Here is an 18265-nt window from a genome sequence, read left to right as displayed (position 1 = left end):
TGGACAGATTTCCTGCACTTTCTTGTGTTTAACTCTGGGTGATCATCATAAAATATTATTATAAATTCTGTGTTCTGATTTTTATTGTTCTCCTCACAACCCCTGACTTCAACATAGGCTTAAAGGTTTTTTTATATCAAATTAGAACGCTTAACTTTATGCTTTACAGGTTGTGTGTTAGTTAAAGTGAATTTTGAGTTCTCTTGAATTCATCAGTAAAAACATATCTTTCACATGTAAAGTAAAATATTAGTTATTCAGGGAAGTTCAGGATGAAATAATAATTTCAAAAACATGGGCTTCTTTTGGTTCATTTTTAAATATTATAATTATGTTCATGCTAGCTTTTAAAGATCTAGTTTGAATTGTGCTATTGTATGTAATGCAATTACAATGCATTTTGAATTTTTGACTTTTATTCTGATAGTAAAATTAAGTTCCTTTTTTTCCACATGGAGAGCTAGAAATATTTTTGATCCATAAGCCTATGCTTTAATTTAAATCTGTGTTTCTGTTATTTGTCTTTTTTATTTGCTTCAGAATATATATATTTCTTTGTTCTACACATTAGTAAGGAAAAATTTATTTTGGGTTATATGCTATAGCAACTTATCACTTATTCTGAATTTACCTTCCTAATAATTTTGAATGTCTTGATACAGATAAGAGCTAGGTGATTAAAAATGCAAATTGGGTAACATAAGGGGCTGGCTTCTGAGTAACAAAATAAATACTAAAAAATCTCCAGATTTACTTATAAACTTCCTCAGCATCTCATATAGAACCTGTTTTTAGTCAAGGCAAAGTTCTAACAAGCCAGATTATGTAGTTTTCATGCCCACAGCGGGGTGGAAGAAGCGAGGTAAAGGGTTAGTAGAGTAGGTCAGCACATGACAGTGAAGCAAGAAAAAGGAAACACAGCAGCAGCAAACCCCAACAGTACTGTGTCTTTGATGGCTTGGTCTGGGGCCCACAGCCTCATACCCAGCCTGGGCTGAGTGCGGTCATTGTTGGTACTGCATTTGTAATAGTAACCCTGAGTCCTTCACCAGGCGGTTGGAATGTGTTTGCAGCTCTAAGAACACAGAGAAGCAGACTACATTTTAGAATAATCAAAAGGTCTAATTGTTTTACCCAGTACTCAGCTTTGTCCAGCTTTAATATATTGCCATAGTTTTTGTTTCTTTTTTAAAGAAACATTGTAGATATATTTGGAAACTTCTATATCTTTTCTTCCTGTGGGTTTATTCCATGTTAAAATTGATAATCGTAATTTCCATGCATGTTTTCTACTTACCTGGACATAATATACAGGGACATGTGTACACACACACAGAAAATAATAGGAGTCATCTGTTCAAGTTTTTATATAAATAGTACTGTACTTATAAATAGTGCTGCACTTTTTTTCTGCCACTTAATACTATATTTTGAGATTTAAGCTACATTGACAACCCCGGCTTTTATTTTAACTATTTCATATTCTGCTGACAAAAAAAACCCCACGAGGTATTTATTCACCTGTGGATGAACTTTTATCTTTTTCTACTTTTTTTTTAATACTACATATGGTGCTACACTTCTCGTCTAAGTATAGAAATGATTCTCTAGGATATATTTCTGAGATAGGTCTAACAAGTCATAAGGAGTCTATAACTTCAACTTTACCATAACTTGCCAAATTATGCTGCAAAGTAATTATCCAGGTTTCCTCTCTCCTTGATGTGCCTGGAGTTCTTGTAGCTCCAGATACTCAACATTGCTAGTTCTAGCAGTTTCTTTATTTTTAATTTGTTCTCATTTCATGAATATGAAATTACATCTCATGGTTTTAATTTGCATATTTCTCCTTTGTTGCATAGTTTATGTTACCTAGTTTATCCCTTCTTTGAGCATAGTTTATGGTAATGGCTCATTTGGGTAGCTCTCCTGTGATTTACCTTATTATATTTTCTATTTAGTTCTTTGTCTTATGATTATTAATGACTAATATGTAGGCATTTCATCCATACTGTCATCACTAACCCTTGTTCACCTATCCTGGACATGAATCTTTTGATCCTTCAAATGCCTTCTCTCAGTTTGTGGTTAGTCTTTATACTGTTTTATTGCACATAAAATTTTAACTTGAACAAAATATGTCAGACTTTTGTAGCTTTTGCTTTAGCATTTTTATGACATTCTCTGCTATGGGAATCATAGATTTTACTTTACATTATGGTAAAAGATTAGGACTTACTCTTTCAAACATATAGATATTTAATTATACTAGTATTACTTACTATACTAGTATTACTTACTGGAATTTCTAGCCTTTCCTCATTAGCAGTTGCTGTCACATTTATCAGGATCCACAATGTGCTTGAGTCTGTGTCTGAGGCTTTTGTTTCATTGGTCTGTCTGTGCCAGTAGCAGTACTGTCTTAATTTTGATGTCTAGGAGTGTGATCCCTCCTGTCAATGCTGTTGGCATATTTCAGGAGTATTTTGGCCATTCTTATCCTTAGATAATTTTTATATGGAATTTATGTTTAAAGAAGATGTATAATGTATATGAAATTAAGGTGCTTTTTTAAGCATCCTGCTAGGATTTTGATTTAAATTATATTGTATTTATTTAATTTGGGTATACCTAATTAATTATGAAATAAAAATATTTGAGTCCTTAAAAGATTAAAACTTTCCTAGGTTTTTGCAAAATTCATGTCAAGAATGACCAGTCCTACAAGGGTTTTTGAATAATCAAAGTTTTATTATATTTAAATAAAGAAAAGCACACCATTAAAAATGTTTATTTCTGTGTTGGAATATTCAAGAAATTAAATATTTAAGTCTTAAATTCATTATGCTTGCTAATTTCTTCATTAAATATTTATTAATTACTTGTTTTATGAAAGACTTTCTGCTATGTAATGTGGCAGTGATTTGAAAATCCCCAACAGGTAGTGGCAGGAAAGTTTCCTGGCTTTAGTTTTTAGTACATTATACATGATACAGTATTTACTTTCAAGATCCAAGATGCTGATGGTATTGGAGAAGATCATATTTCCCACATTTGCTACATGTCATGTGTCAGATATCCTGTGTTTTTATCATTTGTCTCAAAAAATCTAACGTCAGAGATAATGAAATGTTGGCTCTATTCTATTTTATCAAGCCATGCTAAAAATTCCTTTCTTTTCCTTTGTAGAGACTCGTAGCTACTACAGGAAGCAAACAGCGCAGTCGCCTTTCTGTTATGGCTCAATACCTCTGCACCGTCAACCACAGCTTTACTATCCCAGGTCAAGCTTTTGTCCCCAAACCACAGGTAAGTTTCTGCTTATTCGTTTTAGTACATCAGAATTTGAATTTCTGGATCTAATATTTATTTATATGCAGTCTGTTCCATCATTATTATTTTTTTTTTTTATCTTGAGTAGGAGCTATGTACTTTTTGGAATTTGTTCCCTCCTTAGAGTGATTAAATAGGTTTTTGTAGTGGTTTAATTATCCTTATCTTGTCATCATTATCATTCCCTGCTGCTCTTAAAAATATGCCAGTATGACAGATAAATGACATGGTCATTCTGACTTTTAGAAAAGAAATCAAATTTTTGTGTGTGTGATTTCTGCTAGAGAATTCTAACTAAAGTTGGATCAAATATTTATTGAGTAGATTTTTTTTTTTTTTTACATTTTTGACAGGATCGTAATAAATCGTATGTGGAAAAATAGTTATGCTGCTTACATGAGTAAGTTTTAATGGTGAAAACAAAGTTTTTGTATGCCAAATAAAAAATGCTGGCATCTGTTCTGGCAGAAACATTGCTTGATGAGTTGTTATAGAGAATGTACTATAAAAAGTCATGTGTTTCTTCACTGGATTGAGCATTGACTCTGAAAAGTGCTGGGCTGGGTATAGGACCTGTAGGGAGGTCCTTCATCAGACACTGAATCTGCCTTCAGGGAGTTCAGAGCTGACAATGAATAGAAGTCTCTGGTAGCTAAAACTCTTAAATACAGAGTTTCCTTTACATAATTTTCCCTTATAAATAAAATAACATGGAAAAGTTATATTACAGTTTGTATCTCACATATTTAAAATGAGCTCTGTTGTGTGTCTTGGAGCGTCTGAGACGTCTATCTTCACCTTCTTTGCTACCATCTTAACACTTCCTCTGCCATTTTCTCCTCCACAGTTAGCTGAACTTTCAGATGACCTCAAGAACTCATTCACCTTTCACTTCTTTAACAGACTTACTTGCCAGCTTTTCTAAAGAAGCCTCCAGAAACTCACTTGCAGTCCCACCTCTCTTCAGTCTCAAGGTTTGAAGGCCATTGTAAATGACTTCTCCCAAATAATCGGATCATAGACATAACTTTATGATGAGAGCTGTCTTACAGGCCATAATCAGTGTTAACACATTTGTGCTTTCAAAGAACTTTCTCTCTTAAAACAGGCAGCCATACAGTTTTCTTTCTTCTTGTCAGGTATATATATCTACATACAGCCTTTTGAATGTTTATAGACCTATGATATCAGAAACCAAGATCATGACTTACAGGTTTTTGTTGCTATACTATAAAAATCTTTATCTAAATTTTACCAAGGGTTTCTTAAGATAGGTGATATTGAGCAAAAAGTTTCTCTTGGTTTTAATTATATAATGAAAAATATTTTTATCATATTTATATATTATTATCAACTTTATCTTTGATTTAGGATATGGTATCTATGTAGTTAATTAAATTTATTTTCTTCTCAGATTAAGGCTCAAGAAAACATTGTTTTTAGAAAACTGTTTAATTCTCTTATTTAAGGATATATGCCTTTTGGCAAATTAAACAGCAATTTTCTTATGCTTTCATTATGTTATAAATGCTACATGCATTTACTTATAATTTAAGAAAACAGTTGTCAAGAAAGAAAATGTATTATGTTAAAAGAAAGCAAAATAATTAAATTTTTTTCTTACAGAATTTTCCTTTGCTCTGAACTAGTTTTACTATATTAGAAAAAAAATTAGGAATCCCCTAAGGAAAACTCAAAAATATTGGACTGTTGGTTACAGAGAGTTTTAAAAATTCATTTCCTCAGATTAAAAAAGGGAAGCATTCTTACGTGGGTGATAGGAGTTATAGGATACATACTATTAGCTTAAAGTCCCTTTGGCTAAACCTGTTAATTGCAAACAGAGAAAGCACTAGACACAGCCACACACAAAATAAGGTAAGCTGGGTACTAAAATAGAGGTGCAGGCACATTCTTGGGGGAGGGAGGTCAACAGGAGTAATTAATAGTGCTCAGTAGAAATTTACTAATATTCATTGCTTATTTTCAATCAGCTGTTAAGAATTAGATGGGAAGAATTTCTTTTGTGATAGAACAGTCTTATTTATATGCACATTAGGATATTTTCCTGTAGGAATCTGCTATCCCTTCTGTGTATAGGTCTTTTGATTAGCCAACTCAATCAAGCATTAATGGCAGAAGTTTACTAACATGAAACTCTTACTGAATTTTTTTTCTGAGTAGTTGATTCTTGCCATAATTTTTTCTGACAAACTTTTCTTTATCCCTGAAATTTGAACCTCAAGTACTTTTCTATTACACAAAGACGTCTTAGGTTCTTAATTAGCCTAGTCTGCTTTGGTATTTCTTAAAGTAACAGAATGTGTATGATGTATTTATTAAGTTAGAAATTTTTTTGTGTGTTTTTATTTCATTGTTAAATTACTTCACAAAGGGGCCGAGGATATAGCTCAGTGGCATAATGCCTGTCTGGCAAGTGCAAGGTCCTGAGTTCGATTCCAGGTACCAAAAATAAAACTTTTTTTCACCAACTGGAAAGAATTTCTTTTAAGAGTACAAACTCACACTTAAAAAATGTTTTCGTGACACAATAGTTTATTTCTTAAATATTTCAAGCTACTTTTTGAGAAGACCCATTCCTTGAGGATACACCTGTTTTTGGATTCTGCACAAATTTTCTTTCAGCTAGTCTGCACATTACCCAAACTTGAGAAATACTGAGCTATTAGCAAGTCCTCAAAATTTGTTGTAACCTTTTTGGTTTTATAAACTGTAGCAATAGGCCTCATAATTTGATATCCATCTCACAGATCTCACTGATCTCTTGTACGCTATCCTAGATATGAGTTGTCACAGGCTCTTTGATTGCACTGGTAGAGTCTGTGGACTTCATAGTGAGCTAGACTTACTGGAATTTCAGCACCCCTAAGTAGGAGAACCTATCAATTAACTAACTTTAGCACGTCCAAACAGGGTTCAGAAGGGCTGTTGTGAGGAATAGCAAGAGTAGTGCTGAATGCCCACTGAATCAGGCACATGGAGGCAATGAAAGGTAGTTGTGAATAGTAGATTATAAACAAATAGTATGGGTTATAATCTTTAAGGTATACACACTACATCTGCTTTACCTCCGTATGTATGATATACTCTACACAATACCTTCCATACTAAAGTGCTGTGAACTTAAACATAATCAAACTACAGGCATATGTGTGTGCATTACCGTATACACATATACATACATATATACACACTTCATAGCTGCCTTATTTATTTTGATAATGTTTTAATCAAAGAAAAATAAATGTTTAAATACATTCAATAAATGAGATCAAACTTGCTTTACCTCATAACTACTGACGTTTGGAGCCAGTTAATTCTTTATTAAGAAGTATTTCATAAGTTTAACAGCATTCCTGCTCTCTTCACACTAGCTTGTAGCAGTAGTTCATCCATGATAACCCAAAATATCTCCAGGCATTGCCAGTGGTCCCCTCTAGGTTACACTCTGCCTCTGTGAAAACCACAGGATTGGGTCACGAACTGCTGGGTGGTATGCAGACTTTCTGTGCTAACTGCCCAGCACTTGTCTCAGGTCAGCTCTGAAAATTGGTGCCATATTTGTTCCCATCTTCACATGAGCAAACCAAGACTTTGTGTGAGTCCAGTGTACTGCTCAGCCTTTAGAGCTTGCACCCAGGTGGTTTGATTCGGAAGCCTGGTTCACCCAGGCCAAATCCATCTCTCCACTTACCATCTAGGTAGCATTGGGCAAGTTAGGTAAGTAATTTAACCTGTCTCAGCCCCAATTCCTATACGCTTCTGAGACTCATGTCCACATGTTAGAGTTGTTAGGAGGTTTAAACCAATCAGTATATGCAGAGGGTTTAGATCAAAACTGGCCTGTGGCATTTACAGTAGTGGCAAGACACTGAGGAACAAAGGTAAAAGCAGCATCTCATCTCCCAGTCAGGGTGGAGAAGCTCATAACCTGTTCATATAGAGCATTTTCTGAGTGCAGACATTGAGGCCATGAATCTCTGGGGGCTCAGGATTCAGTTTACAGAGGAAGCTAGTGGGAGCCCAAAAGGAGCAACAGGAGCTGGGCCGAGGCAAGAGGATTGTTAGTGGAGAAATACACGCAGCACAGGTGGCATTGTGGGGGCTGCACACCATTTATTCATCCTTACTCTTCAGTACACATAGAACTGGGCCTTTATTTTGTAGAAAGTGGCTGCTTTTCTGAGAGTTGGAAACGCTCCTCCTAACTAGAGGTAATTAAAACCTTTTTTTTTTTTAAGTGGGAATACTATTACCTAGAATGTATGAGGTGTATTTTTCATACAGTATAGGACTCTAGGCTGTATAGACTGTATATAAAAAGACACATTGAGTAGTGTGAGGGAATAGAGAGTTGTCAAAGCAGGCCTAGCAAGTTAATTTGCATAAAAATAGTCGTATCAGAATTCTTTTCAATGTGACATTTTCTTTTGTTTAGAAGTAATATTTTGACCACTCAAAGGGAATATGTACTTTTAACAGTCACTTAAACTTGTGCTGAAATGATTTCCTTCTAAGCTCTCATATGAAACAGTACCTTCTTTGTGTTTTGCTATCCCCTTAATAGCTAATGATATTGATGCAGAGGAAAATGATGATCTACCAAGTAAATAGGTATAAATAAAATATTTCAGTATTTGTTTTTATATGTACAACTGGAATTTATAGTATCTTCCTACTTGCTTAGTTATTAATATACATTTTTCCTTTTGCCACTTACTATAAACAATACCTAAATTGCATGTTAACAAATAATTAAAAACAGATATGCAATTTTCCTTTGCCCTATAGAAAATCCAGTTATTTTCTTAAAATATTTAGATACATATCATTAGGTAATACTTGAATTTGTATCATGAACTAATATTAACATATTTTAATACACATCACATTCTTTCAACCTGTATTCTAAAAGTGGTTTTATGCTTTAAATATCATTACTTGCCCATTAATTAATTGAAGCAACTCATGTATAAGAGCATTATTTTTGTTGAATCAAATTTGAGGAGAAAAATGACAACTTATAGTAGTTTTCAGCATTCAATAGTAATTTGGATAGTATTATGATAGATTAAGTGGGGCAATAATAAATCCAAACTGTCACAGGAGAAATGAACGGAATCTGGAGAATTCTTTTGCTAGAAGCTACAATTGAGTTCTTGACCATTTTAAAACAAACATGTATCTTATCACGGCTCCTACCTAATATTTTAAGAGGTTTTAGTTTGTGTTTGTGTTGGCTTTTCTATGATGTGGCAGCATTTACAGTTTCTTTGCCTAATGTTAACTTTTAATGTCTACTCCTGTACACATCTGTGTATACTTTTATAATTTGAAAATGAGAGTGGAGGTCGGGACTCTAGATGGATGGTTTAGGCAACACCTAAGTGGAGGGGATCATTCTTCTTTTCCCAGCATCACCTTCTTTACTTGTGACTTTAAAACAGAAGTTCTTCAGGCATAGTCAAGCAGTTGGTAAACATAGGTAACACTCTTGATTAACATGATGGCCAAGGTACTTTTTAATACTTCACAGTTCAGTGTTTTTATGAAATCCAATTTAGAAAATATCAACAAATTATTTCAAAAAAAGTACTATCAGCTGTCTTACAAATGTTGTCAGAACTTCTTACAATTGTAAACCTTTAAGTAAAACACAAAAGCAATCATGGAAAAAACGGTTTTAAAATGCAATTATATGTCATCATTACTATTTTGAACTATTCAGTAGTTTTTAAAGTATTTTGCATTCTTTGTGGAAGAAATTGAGCATAATTCTGATACTTATATCTATCATAACATTCCAGCAACCCACCAAAAGCTTCATTGCATGTGTGTTATGTACCTATTTACACGTAATCCTTCAGATTGTATGCAGAATTATTTTCTAAATGAGTGGTAGAGGGCTGCTCCTGTTTGGGAAGGGATAACCACGCTTCTGAATTCTTTTTAGTATAGGAAATGCAGAAAAGAATGCCAGAGATAAACAGCAGGATTGCTGAAATGAATCCTATGTAAATGGCTCCTCCAGGCTCATATTTATTGCTTTCGGAAACTGTCAGATCCAGAAAGTTCTCTATGATCTCCTTTGTGTACCACATTGTGGGTATTAAGCCAGAGATCCCTGAGGACATGAAGCAAACTCCTCCAGCAAAAGAAGCCTGACCCTTGGTTTCTTGATCTCCTCCTAAGTGAGTACATTTCATTCCTACTATGGAAATGCAGATGCCTAAAGTAGACAAAACACAAGCCAGGACCATGGTGGCCCTGGCAGCCTGCACGTGGACAGGGAGGGATAGAATGGAGTTCTTTAGCATGCAGCTAAACATCCCAGTGCTGTACCATGTGCAGTCCATCCACAGCCCATGCAGTTGTATAATGGCGGTCAAGATGTTGGAGCCCATGTGCACATTCACTTTCCAGTTGGGCAGCAGAGTAGCTGTGAGCACTCCAGAGACCCCACATATGGCCAGGATGAAAGCAAGGAGCTGCAAACACAGCAAGGCCATGATGTGGAAGATCTTGATGCTAACTATGTTAATGCTCAGTTCAAATTGTAGCGAATTTCTGTGTAGTAGAGTCAAACAACAATAGCTAGGGAAAGAAGAAGACAAATCAGGATTAAAGGGAAGAAAGAACGAGTAAACAAAAAAGTTTATCTTTAGAATAGAATCCAGAACACATCTGAATAGGCCTCCCACCCCCACCCCGCTATGCACATGCGTGCTCACACACACAGCAGCTGCCACTGCAGCCCAGGAGAAAAGGTCACAGCAGGCTCGGAGACTGACATCCTTCCTAGTGATTCTGCATGGGGGCTGCTTGGTGGCATAAAGAAAGTTGTCCACTTTGTTCTTTGGAGAACCCAAAATACGGGGAAAATGTAAAGATACTTCAAATTCCAGCTATAGTATCCAATAGAGAATTATATTAGTATTGTTGATTTTTTTAAAATGACATTGTTTTTAATGAAAATGCTTTATAGGTTATAATTCAAATACACTTCAGAATAATTTATAAGTATGTACTTGACAACTTGTAAGTGTTCAAGAAATATTTCTAAGTATTTAACCATTCAAGAAATGGTCTTAATAAACAAATTTTTATTCAGCAATGCGAGGTGCCGTGTATGTGACTCAGTGGATTGTTTAAAAAGAAAGCAGTGGAAGAAAGTGAGTTCCTGGCTTGATTTTCCAGCATTTCTAGGTCATATCCAATTGTACAGTCCTTTCGTAGCACTTGTTTTACTTTAGGTACCTGGTCCCTGAATCAGGAACAGTTGAGCTACTGTTTTTTGCTATGAGAATGTGAGCAGTCCTTTCTAGTTGAAAGCAGAATTGTTCCCTGACCCAGATGCAGAGTTGACTACAAAACCAGCTGTTTGAACAGTTCAGACAACAAATCTCAAAATATCACAAATAGACACATCATTGATTGTGTGTGAGAGAATACCAAAATGAGTTAACTTTTAAAATACAGAAGTAGGAAAAAAATAACACAAACTTTATGGCTAGCCGTGTTTTGAAAACAGAAGGTCTCCCTATTTTCATCTTCCTATTCCTGTTGCACCATTATTCATTTCATCTAGTAGTACTCCTTTCTTTGACAAAGAAATATAATGGTTTTTAATATACTTCTTTTGTCTAACTGAATTAATTTCAAATGATGTACCATAGGGGTTCTGTGAGATTTGTGTGTATTTTGTAAAAAGTAGGGTAGGCTCTTGATCCAAACAGTCTGGCCAGTTCTTGGTTTTGTGTAACTTCTCTAGTCTTTTAATATCTTACTCTGGAAAAAGAAGAATCTTGGTACTTATGCTATATGGTTAGATGAATTGATTCATTTTAAGAACTTATAACAATAACTAAGCCACAGAAAGTATTCAGTGGTTTATAACTGACATCACTAGTATTTTTTGTTTCATGTCATCGATATTTAAAGACGTTTGAAACTTGTTTTTTCTCTGCTTTCTTTGGCAGATTTATTTTCTTAGGCTCTTAGAGCTAAAAGAACACTTAGTTATCATCTTGGATATCATTATTTTGTCAGATTAGGGCATTCAAATAAGAACCCACCGTGTGCTCTACAAGACCTTGTGCCCAGGTCCGACTTCTCTCTTCCTCCTGTCCTTCATCCTGCTTATCCTCCATTCATACCACTATACTTCCTATTGCAATCTCCCTGCTGTGAGTTTCCCATGGGGAGCTAAAAACATTGTTACAACAGTTTCACCCACTCCTTTTCCCACAGTGGGGAGAAAAAAGGACTCCCACTGTCCATAGCTTCTATTTTTGTTCATAATTTTAAAATATAAAGTCTACAGTTTTAGAGGAGGATTTCCCAAGATTTGAAGTTCTTAAGTGTCAGACTCCTCTGTAAAAATCAGTGTGCTTAGGTTCTGCTTGCTGTCAGTTCATTCCTGCTTTCCAAATTTATTATGAGTCCAAAATAGAACAAAAATTAAAGTTTCTTAAAAATAAGAACATATTTACAGTTCTATAATAGCTGTTTTCAAGTTTAACTAGCTTTTAGCATTTTAGACTCTAGCCAGCTTGCTAAATTACTGCCTCCCAAATCATTTGCAGCCTATGATTCTCCAGCAGTGAGACTGCTGATAATACTCCTTAAGATCTATTTGCTTGCTTTTTCTTTCTTTTCCTTCCTTTCTTTCTTCCTTCCTTCCTTCAAATAACCTTATGTTATCAGCCTGTTTTCTACTTACTAATTATAACCTTTTCTTCATATTAACCAATACATGTTATAAATTGCATTATCATTCAGACCTGTAGGCAGCTTGTTCGTCGTAATTAACAAGTACTGGCAGTGATAAATTGCAGATAGGCAAAATGAGAGTAAGTAATATGATATTACCTCTAGTTAGCATAGTACTTGCTTAGTGTTGCAGATTGTACTTAAATTGCTTTCTTCTGCAAAGAAAACTTACATAGAAATAACTTGTTCTCCAAAATGAAGGTCACTATTCATTTCTTTTATATAAATACCTATACTGTCATTGTACCTCTGACATTTTTTGTCTCTCCAGCCATAGACACAATACAGTTTTTGTGGCCTGTTCTCTCAAACTTTGATGTCATAAATATAGGCATATATACTGTGTTTCAGTGGTAGCAGTAGCAGTGGCTTTGGCAGAGAAATACTGTGACAGTACCCAGAAAGAAAGGGGTGGTACACAAACTCAGGTGCGTGAAGCGAACACTTGCAGTCCCAGACACTGCACACAGAACAGACCTCAGAACGCTGAATTTATGAACTGTTTGCCAAAGGAAATTTTGCAACAGATTTCATTAAAATGTAAATCCAGTTTTCTAGGCAAAATTTATTTCTATCAAAAATACTATTTAATAACATATTTACAGGCTGTAATTCAGGCTAAACAATACCCAAAGATTTCTATTTACGTGTCTGAGCTTTCTAGATGCTTCTCATTTTCCATACCTTTTGTCAGTAGCCTTCACCGTCTTCACTCCTCTCTGTAGATTATCTTCAAATTACTGTAGTCTCATTTAGAGCTCATGAAAAGAAACCGTGTGTGAATCTTGTTTCTGAGAGTCCGAATTGTTTCTATAAAGCTGCAACAAGTTAACTTGAAAATAGCAAATAAAGAGCCACATAGAAATCAGAGAGGTGAAAAATGCTGATGGTGCTGGAAGATAAATACCAGGTTCGCCATCTCATTTTTTGAACTGTGGGAGAATTAAGAAAGGAGAGGCGGGGAAGGGAGGCAGTTGTTGTTACAGCAGGATTTGTCAGAACCTGAAAGCTAAAAATGCTTTTGTGTCACTGCATACAGAGGAAGAATTATTTGAGTGCCTACGAAAAGACTTTCTTTTCTTTTAATATTCTGTTTTCATTACATGGTTATAACTTATTTTTGAATTTTGTCTATGTTGCAAGATGTTTATTATTTTGTGTCCTCCTTTGAATATGATCTGAAATATTTTAAACCTTTATTAGTACATGTTTGCAGTACATAATGATTACTTTCATTGTGAGGAATTAATTGGTACATGTACAAAACACATCTCAGTTCTTTTTTATTCCCATTTTCTTATCCCCTTTTTAAAAATTATTTTTATCAGATGCATTTATTTTCTAAGTCCTTATGAAATTAATTGTTGTACAGAATAACAGCCAGACTAACAAGCAAAAAACCATAAAACACATAAGACGATTATATTAAATCAAAGTACACTTTTAGATACATTGTCTATGTTGGATTACAATAACTTCTCTTTTTTGTTTTTTACCTTGCACTTTGTATGTTGGACTTCTGATAACAGAAACTGTGATATTGAAACTTGTGTGTCGGATTTACTTAACATTATTGTTTCCAGGTGCATCCATTTTCCTCCAGAGGACTCAGGTTTATCCTTTGTGGCAAAGGAGTACTCCGGTAAAATACCATACTTTTTTTTTATCAGTTCATCTGCTGATGAATATATAGAACCATTTCCAAGATTTAACTACAAATTAATTCGTGAATATTGTTCTCCTCTAAACATGGGTATGCATACACCACTGTGGGTATCATGTCTTTGGCTCTTTTGGAGAGCCATGGAGAAGAAGAATAGCTGGGTCAAATGAAATTTGTATTTTTAGTCTTTTGAGGCATCTCCATACTGATTTCCATAGTGTTTGTAGCAGTTTGCACTTCCATCAACAATGAAGAAGTTCTTTTTCTCTGCAGTTCATCCAGCATTTGTTGTTGGTTGACTTCTTAATGGTAGCTGTTCTTTCTGGGGTGATATGGAATCTCAGTGTTTTAATTTGCATCTCTCGAATGGCCGGTGATACAGAATATTTTTTCATGTATCGACTAGTTGTATTTCTTCATCTAAGAAGTGTCTGTTCATTTCAGATGCCCACTTTTTGATTGGGTCTTTAAATTTTAGAGAGTCTAATTTTTCTTTTTTTTTCTTTTTTTTTTTTTTTTTTTGAGTTCTTCATGTATTCTAGATATTAGTCCTTTGTCTGATTAAGTGGCTGAAAAAAGTTTTCCCATTCTGTACGTTCTCTCTTCACTGTTTTGTTGGTTCCCTTTCCTATGCAGAAGCTTTTTAGTTTGATGGGATCCCATTTGTTGATTTGTGTAATTATTTCTTATGCAACCAGAATTCTGTTAAGAAAGTCTTTGCCTACACTTATGTCTTCAAGTGTTTTACCTATTTTTATCTTCTGCAAACTGCGTTCTAACATTTAGATCTTTGGCTCATTTTGATTTTAGTTTAGTGCAAGGTGAGAGAAGGGGGTTTAGATTTAGTCTTTAGCATGCAGATAGCCACATCCCCCAGATCCATTTGTTAAAGAAGCTTTTTTTGCAGTAAAGGTGTTTGGCCCCTATGTAAAGATAATGTAGCCAAGTGTTTTTGGAATTATTTCTGCATCTTCTATTCTGTTCCATTATCCACAAGTCTGTTTTGTTTTGTTTGCCAATACCATGCTATTTTTAGTAGTGTAGCTTTCTAGTATAATTTAATTTTTAGGATTGTGATGTTCCCTGCTTTGCCCTTGTTTCCCAGTTGCTTTTGATATTCTGGGTCTTTTCTGGTTATACATGAATTTTAGGGTTGCTTTAGTTCTATAAGGAACTGAAATATTTTAAACTGTTGGTATATTGATTGGGATTGCATTAAATCCATATAACAGTTTTGGAAGGGTGGCCATTTTTACTGTATTGGTTCTGCCTATCCAGGAACAGGGAATATCTTTCCACTTTCTGATGTCCTCTTTGATCTCCATAGTTTTCATTGTAGAGGTCTTCACTTCTGTGATTATGTTAATTTCTCAGTATTTAATTTTTCTTGATGCTATTGTGAAAAGTATTGTTTCCCTAATTTGCCTCTTAATGAGTTTGTTATTAGTATATAGAAACACTTGATTTTTGAGTGTTGACTTTGTATCCTACTACACTACTAACTTTGGTTTTTAATTCTAGGAACTTTGGTGGGCTTTTGTAGAGGATCATATTATCTGCAAATAATGATAATTTAACTTCTTTTTATCTGTGTCACTTTTCTTTCTTTTCTCATCTAATTGCTCTGGTTTGTGTTTTGAAAGTCATATTGAACAGGAGTGGTGAGAGCAGATACTTTTGTCTCATTCCTGATTTTAGAGGAAACATTTTTAGCTTCTCTCCTTTTAGTATGATGTTGGCTATTGGTTTGTCATAGATGGCTTTTATTAGATTGAGATACAGATCTGCTATAACTGTTTTTCAGGTATTTTTAAAATCATGAATGCTTTTTGGAGCTGAGGATCTAGCTCAGCGACATAAGCGCCTGCCTTGCAAGTGTGTGGCCGTGAGTTCGATCCCCGATACTGATTTAAAAAAAGGAAAAAGACAAAAAAAAATCATGAATGCTTTTTGTCAAATACTTTTTCTGTGTCTATTGAGATGTTCATTTTTATCCTTGCTTCTATTTATTGATGTATTACATTTATTGATTTGCATATGTTGAACCATCCCTACATCTCTAGAATGAATCCTGCTTGGTCATCAGGTATAAATTTTTGATGATTTCCTGCATTCTTGTTTGCCAGTATTTCATTGAGAAGTTTTGCTTCTGTGTCCATTAAAGAAATTGGCCTGTAGTTCTCTTTTTTCATTAGGTCACTTTCTGGTTTTTGGAATCAGAGAAGTGCTGTTTCTGAGAATGACTTTGGGAGTACTGCATTCACAGTTATGTTGTTAGGAGACAATCACCTACAGTGAGAGAGAGGTCAGTTGTGATCATGTGACTTGACATCACCTACTACTTGTATTGCAACACATCACTTGTTTATCAAGTTAAAAATTATTAGAAATGTTTGCTTGTCTTGTGGAACATTCATGGGACAAATTACTTGCTGTCCAAGGTTCTATTATATTTTTGTTTTTGTTTTCACTTTTCTAAGTGTGGCAGTTAGACATTTTCTTCTCTTAGGAATCTGTGGATTTTCTTTTTAGTCACACTGTTATATTTTGATATATAAACTCTTACTTTGTGGAAATACATGAGGAATTTCACATATAAATACTGAAGTAGAGTTGAATTGCAAGCATAATAACAGCATTGCTGTACTGCTGCAGTAACCCATCTCTTGCTGAAGAAACCCTTCCAGGTCCCTTTAGCACGATGGCTTGTTTGGCTCCTTGCTTTGGGAGTTGTCAGTGCAGACACACTGACCAGAGACAAGAAGAAGGACCATTCTTCCCCCAGCCCTGAAGCAGAATGAAGTATAACAGTGCAGGTGTATATAGAAATATAATGATGCTGGGTGGCTGTGGTAGCACGTGCCTGTAATCCCAGCACACCTGGAGACTGGGGCAGGAGGATCTCAAGTTTGAGCTCATTATGGACAATTTAGCAAGACCCTGCCTCAAAATTGCTTTGAAAAGGACTGGAGATACAGCTCAGTGTAGGTCTTAGGGATTAATCCTCAGTACTCCAAAAAGGAAAAGGTGGGGGGGGGGGAGAAGAATACAGAAAAGAAGCATCAATGTGCTATCTCGTTATGATGTGAACATTAAAAAACTAAATCTTTTAAGTCTGGAGACTTTTCCAAATAGATTGTATAGCCCCATAATTTCAATCTTTTGCCTGATCCCATTCCACACCCCCCAGACTCCCCGAGCTGTTTCCATTGGCCACGTGACATCACTATTGGGCATTGCAGATGTGTCATGGCACAAAACTGAACTCTTCATTGCCCCTAACCCCAAGGCACTGTAATGCTTAATTCAGAGTCTATTCCTCTAAGGGCAGAGGAATCCACGTTTTGCAGATGAAGCCAAGCTACAAGGAAGAGATGTGACTAGGGTAAACAGGTAAGATGTTGTAATAGGATCAAGGCCAGAATAGCGCAATGTTTGAGGCCTTCCACACTACAGAGCAGAGTCCTGCCTCCACTTTCAGAAGAGTGCACATCCGGGTCTGCATCTTGTCCTACTGACCATTTCTTTCTCTGGTAATCTTTGTGAACCATGGATAGACGTTAACCCTGAATCACTGTAGCTTCATGTGTAATGTTTACTTCTCATTCGGAAGCAAAGTTCATTTTGGATCAAGTAATGTACAGGAAGTTTTTCTTTGAAACAATTTCATTTATTTCTAAGAACAAATTACATGTGATCCCTTACTGTGTTGTGTTAATTAGTGCTGCTAGCCTGCATATTCAGACTAGCTTTTCTTTTCCTTTTAACTGGGTAGCATACAAAAATAACAATGCCACACCTCAGTATAAAGTCTTTCTTTTTCCCTTTAACTTCTTATCACCTGATCCCAATAGCAGCCTTGAGACAGTGGGCAAGGGTGCTATCTTTAATAGGGCGCCTGGGGAGCCCTGAGGGCTGGGGGAACAGTTGGATGTCATTTTCTGTATGGAGAATGCAATATAAGAAGCCAAGGCTGAAGGCAGAGAGACACTGGGAGGCTGTTGTAATAGAAGGCATGAAATGGAGCTAAGTAGCAGTAGAGTACAGTATTGTACAGGAGACAGATTCAAGAGACAGGTGTTTACAAACTCTGGAGATACAATCAAGTATGCATAATGCAGTTAGGGTCATTTATAATCTATAAAAAAGAAATCAAAATATCTTTGTTTCCAGTCTGTATTGATGCCCTACATTGTGAAAATGCATACAAGTAGTTTTGACCTTCTGTCTATTTAAAATATTTTCAGACAGAAACAGAATATATGGCTAATGAGAAGTTAAACTCAAGGACATGCATTTGGAAATCTGCCATGCAGGGCTGGTTCTATAATTTAAAACTCCTCAGAATTCCAACTCTTTCTGCCTTTCTGTTTCTTGAAGCTAAGCTCTTGGTTTTTCTTGGCTGTGAGTGGACTCCAGGATCATTCTCATGTTCTTGGTGAGAAGATAAGGGAAGAGGCTGTGGCAAAATGTTTC

The 18265-nt window shown here is 35.3% G+C and overlaps 2 protein-coding genes across 3 annotated transcripts in view; one reads left to right on the top strand and one right to left on the bottom strand.

Moving 5' to 3' along the window:
• Tfb1m (transcription factor B1, mitochondrial) overlaps positions 1-18265 on the top strand; it is a 46668-nt gene that overhangs the window by 20630 nt on the left and 7773 nt on the right. For both annotated transcript variants that reach the window (XM_003468493.5, XM_023564563.2), the window contains exon 5: positions 3190-3309. In XM_003468493.5, coding sequence (XP_003468541.2) covers positions 3190-3309 — 120 coding nt within the window. The remainder of the gene's footprint in view (positions 1-3189; positions 3310-18265) is intronic.
• On the bottom strand, positions 8853-13379 carry Cldn20 (claudin 20). Its single transcript, XM_005003125.4, has 2 exons — positions 12811-13379; positions 8853-9948 (listed from the first exon to the last, which is right to left on the bottom strand). The coding sequence occupies exon 2, from the start codon at positions 9861-9863 to the stop codon at positions 9204-9206; it is 660 nt and encodes a 219-aa protein (XP_005003182.1). The 5' UTR covers positions 9864-9948; positions 12811-13379; the 3' UTR covers positions 8853-9203.

This window comes from Cavia porcellus, unplaced genomic scaffold (genome assembly GCF_034190915.1).
Source record: "Cavia porcellus strain 051 isolate PalLab524CR breed Dunkin Hartley unplaced genomic scaffold, mCavPor4.1 scaffold_22, whole genome shotgun sequence".
NCBI classification, from domain to species: Eukaryota; Metazoa; Chordata; class Mammalia; order Rodentia; family Caviidae; genus Cavia; species Cavia porcellus.
The sequence above is the reverse complement of the archived record's forward strand: the minus strand, read 5'-3'. Positions and strand labels throughout refer to the sequence as shown.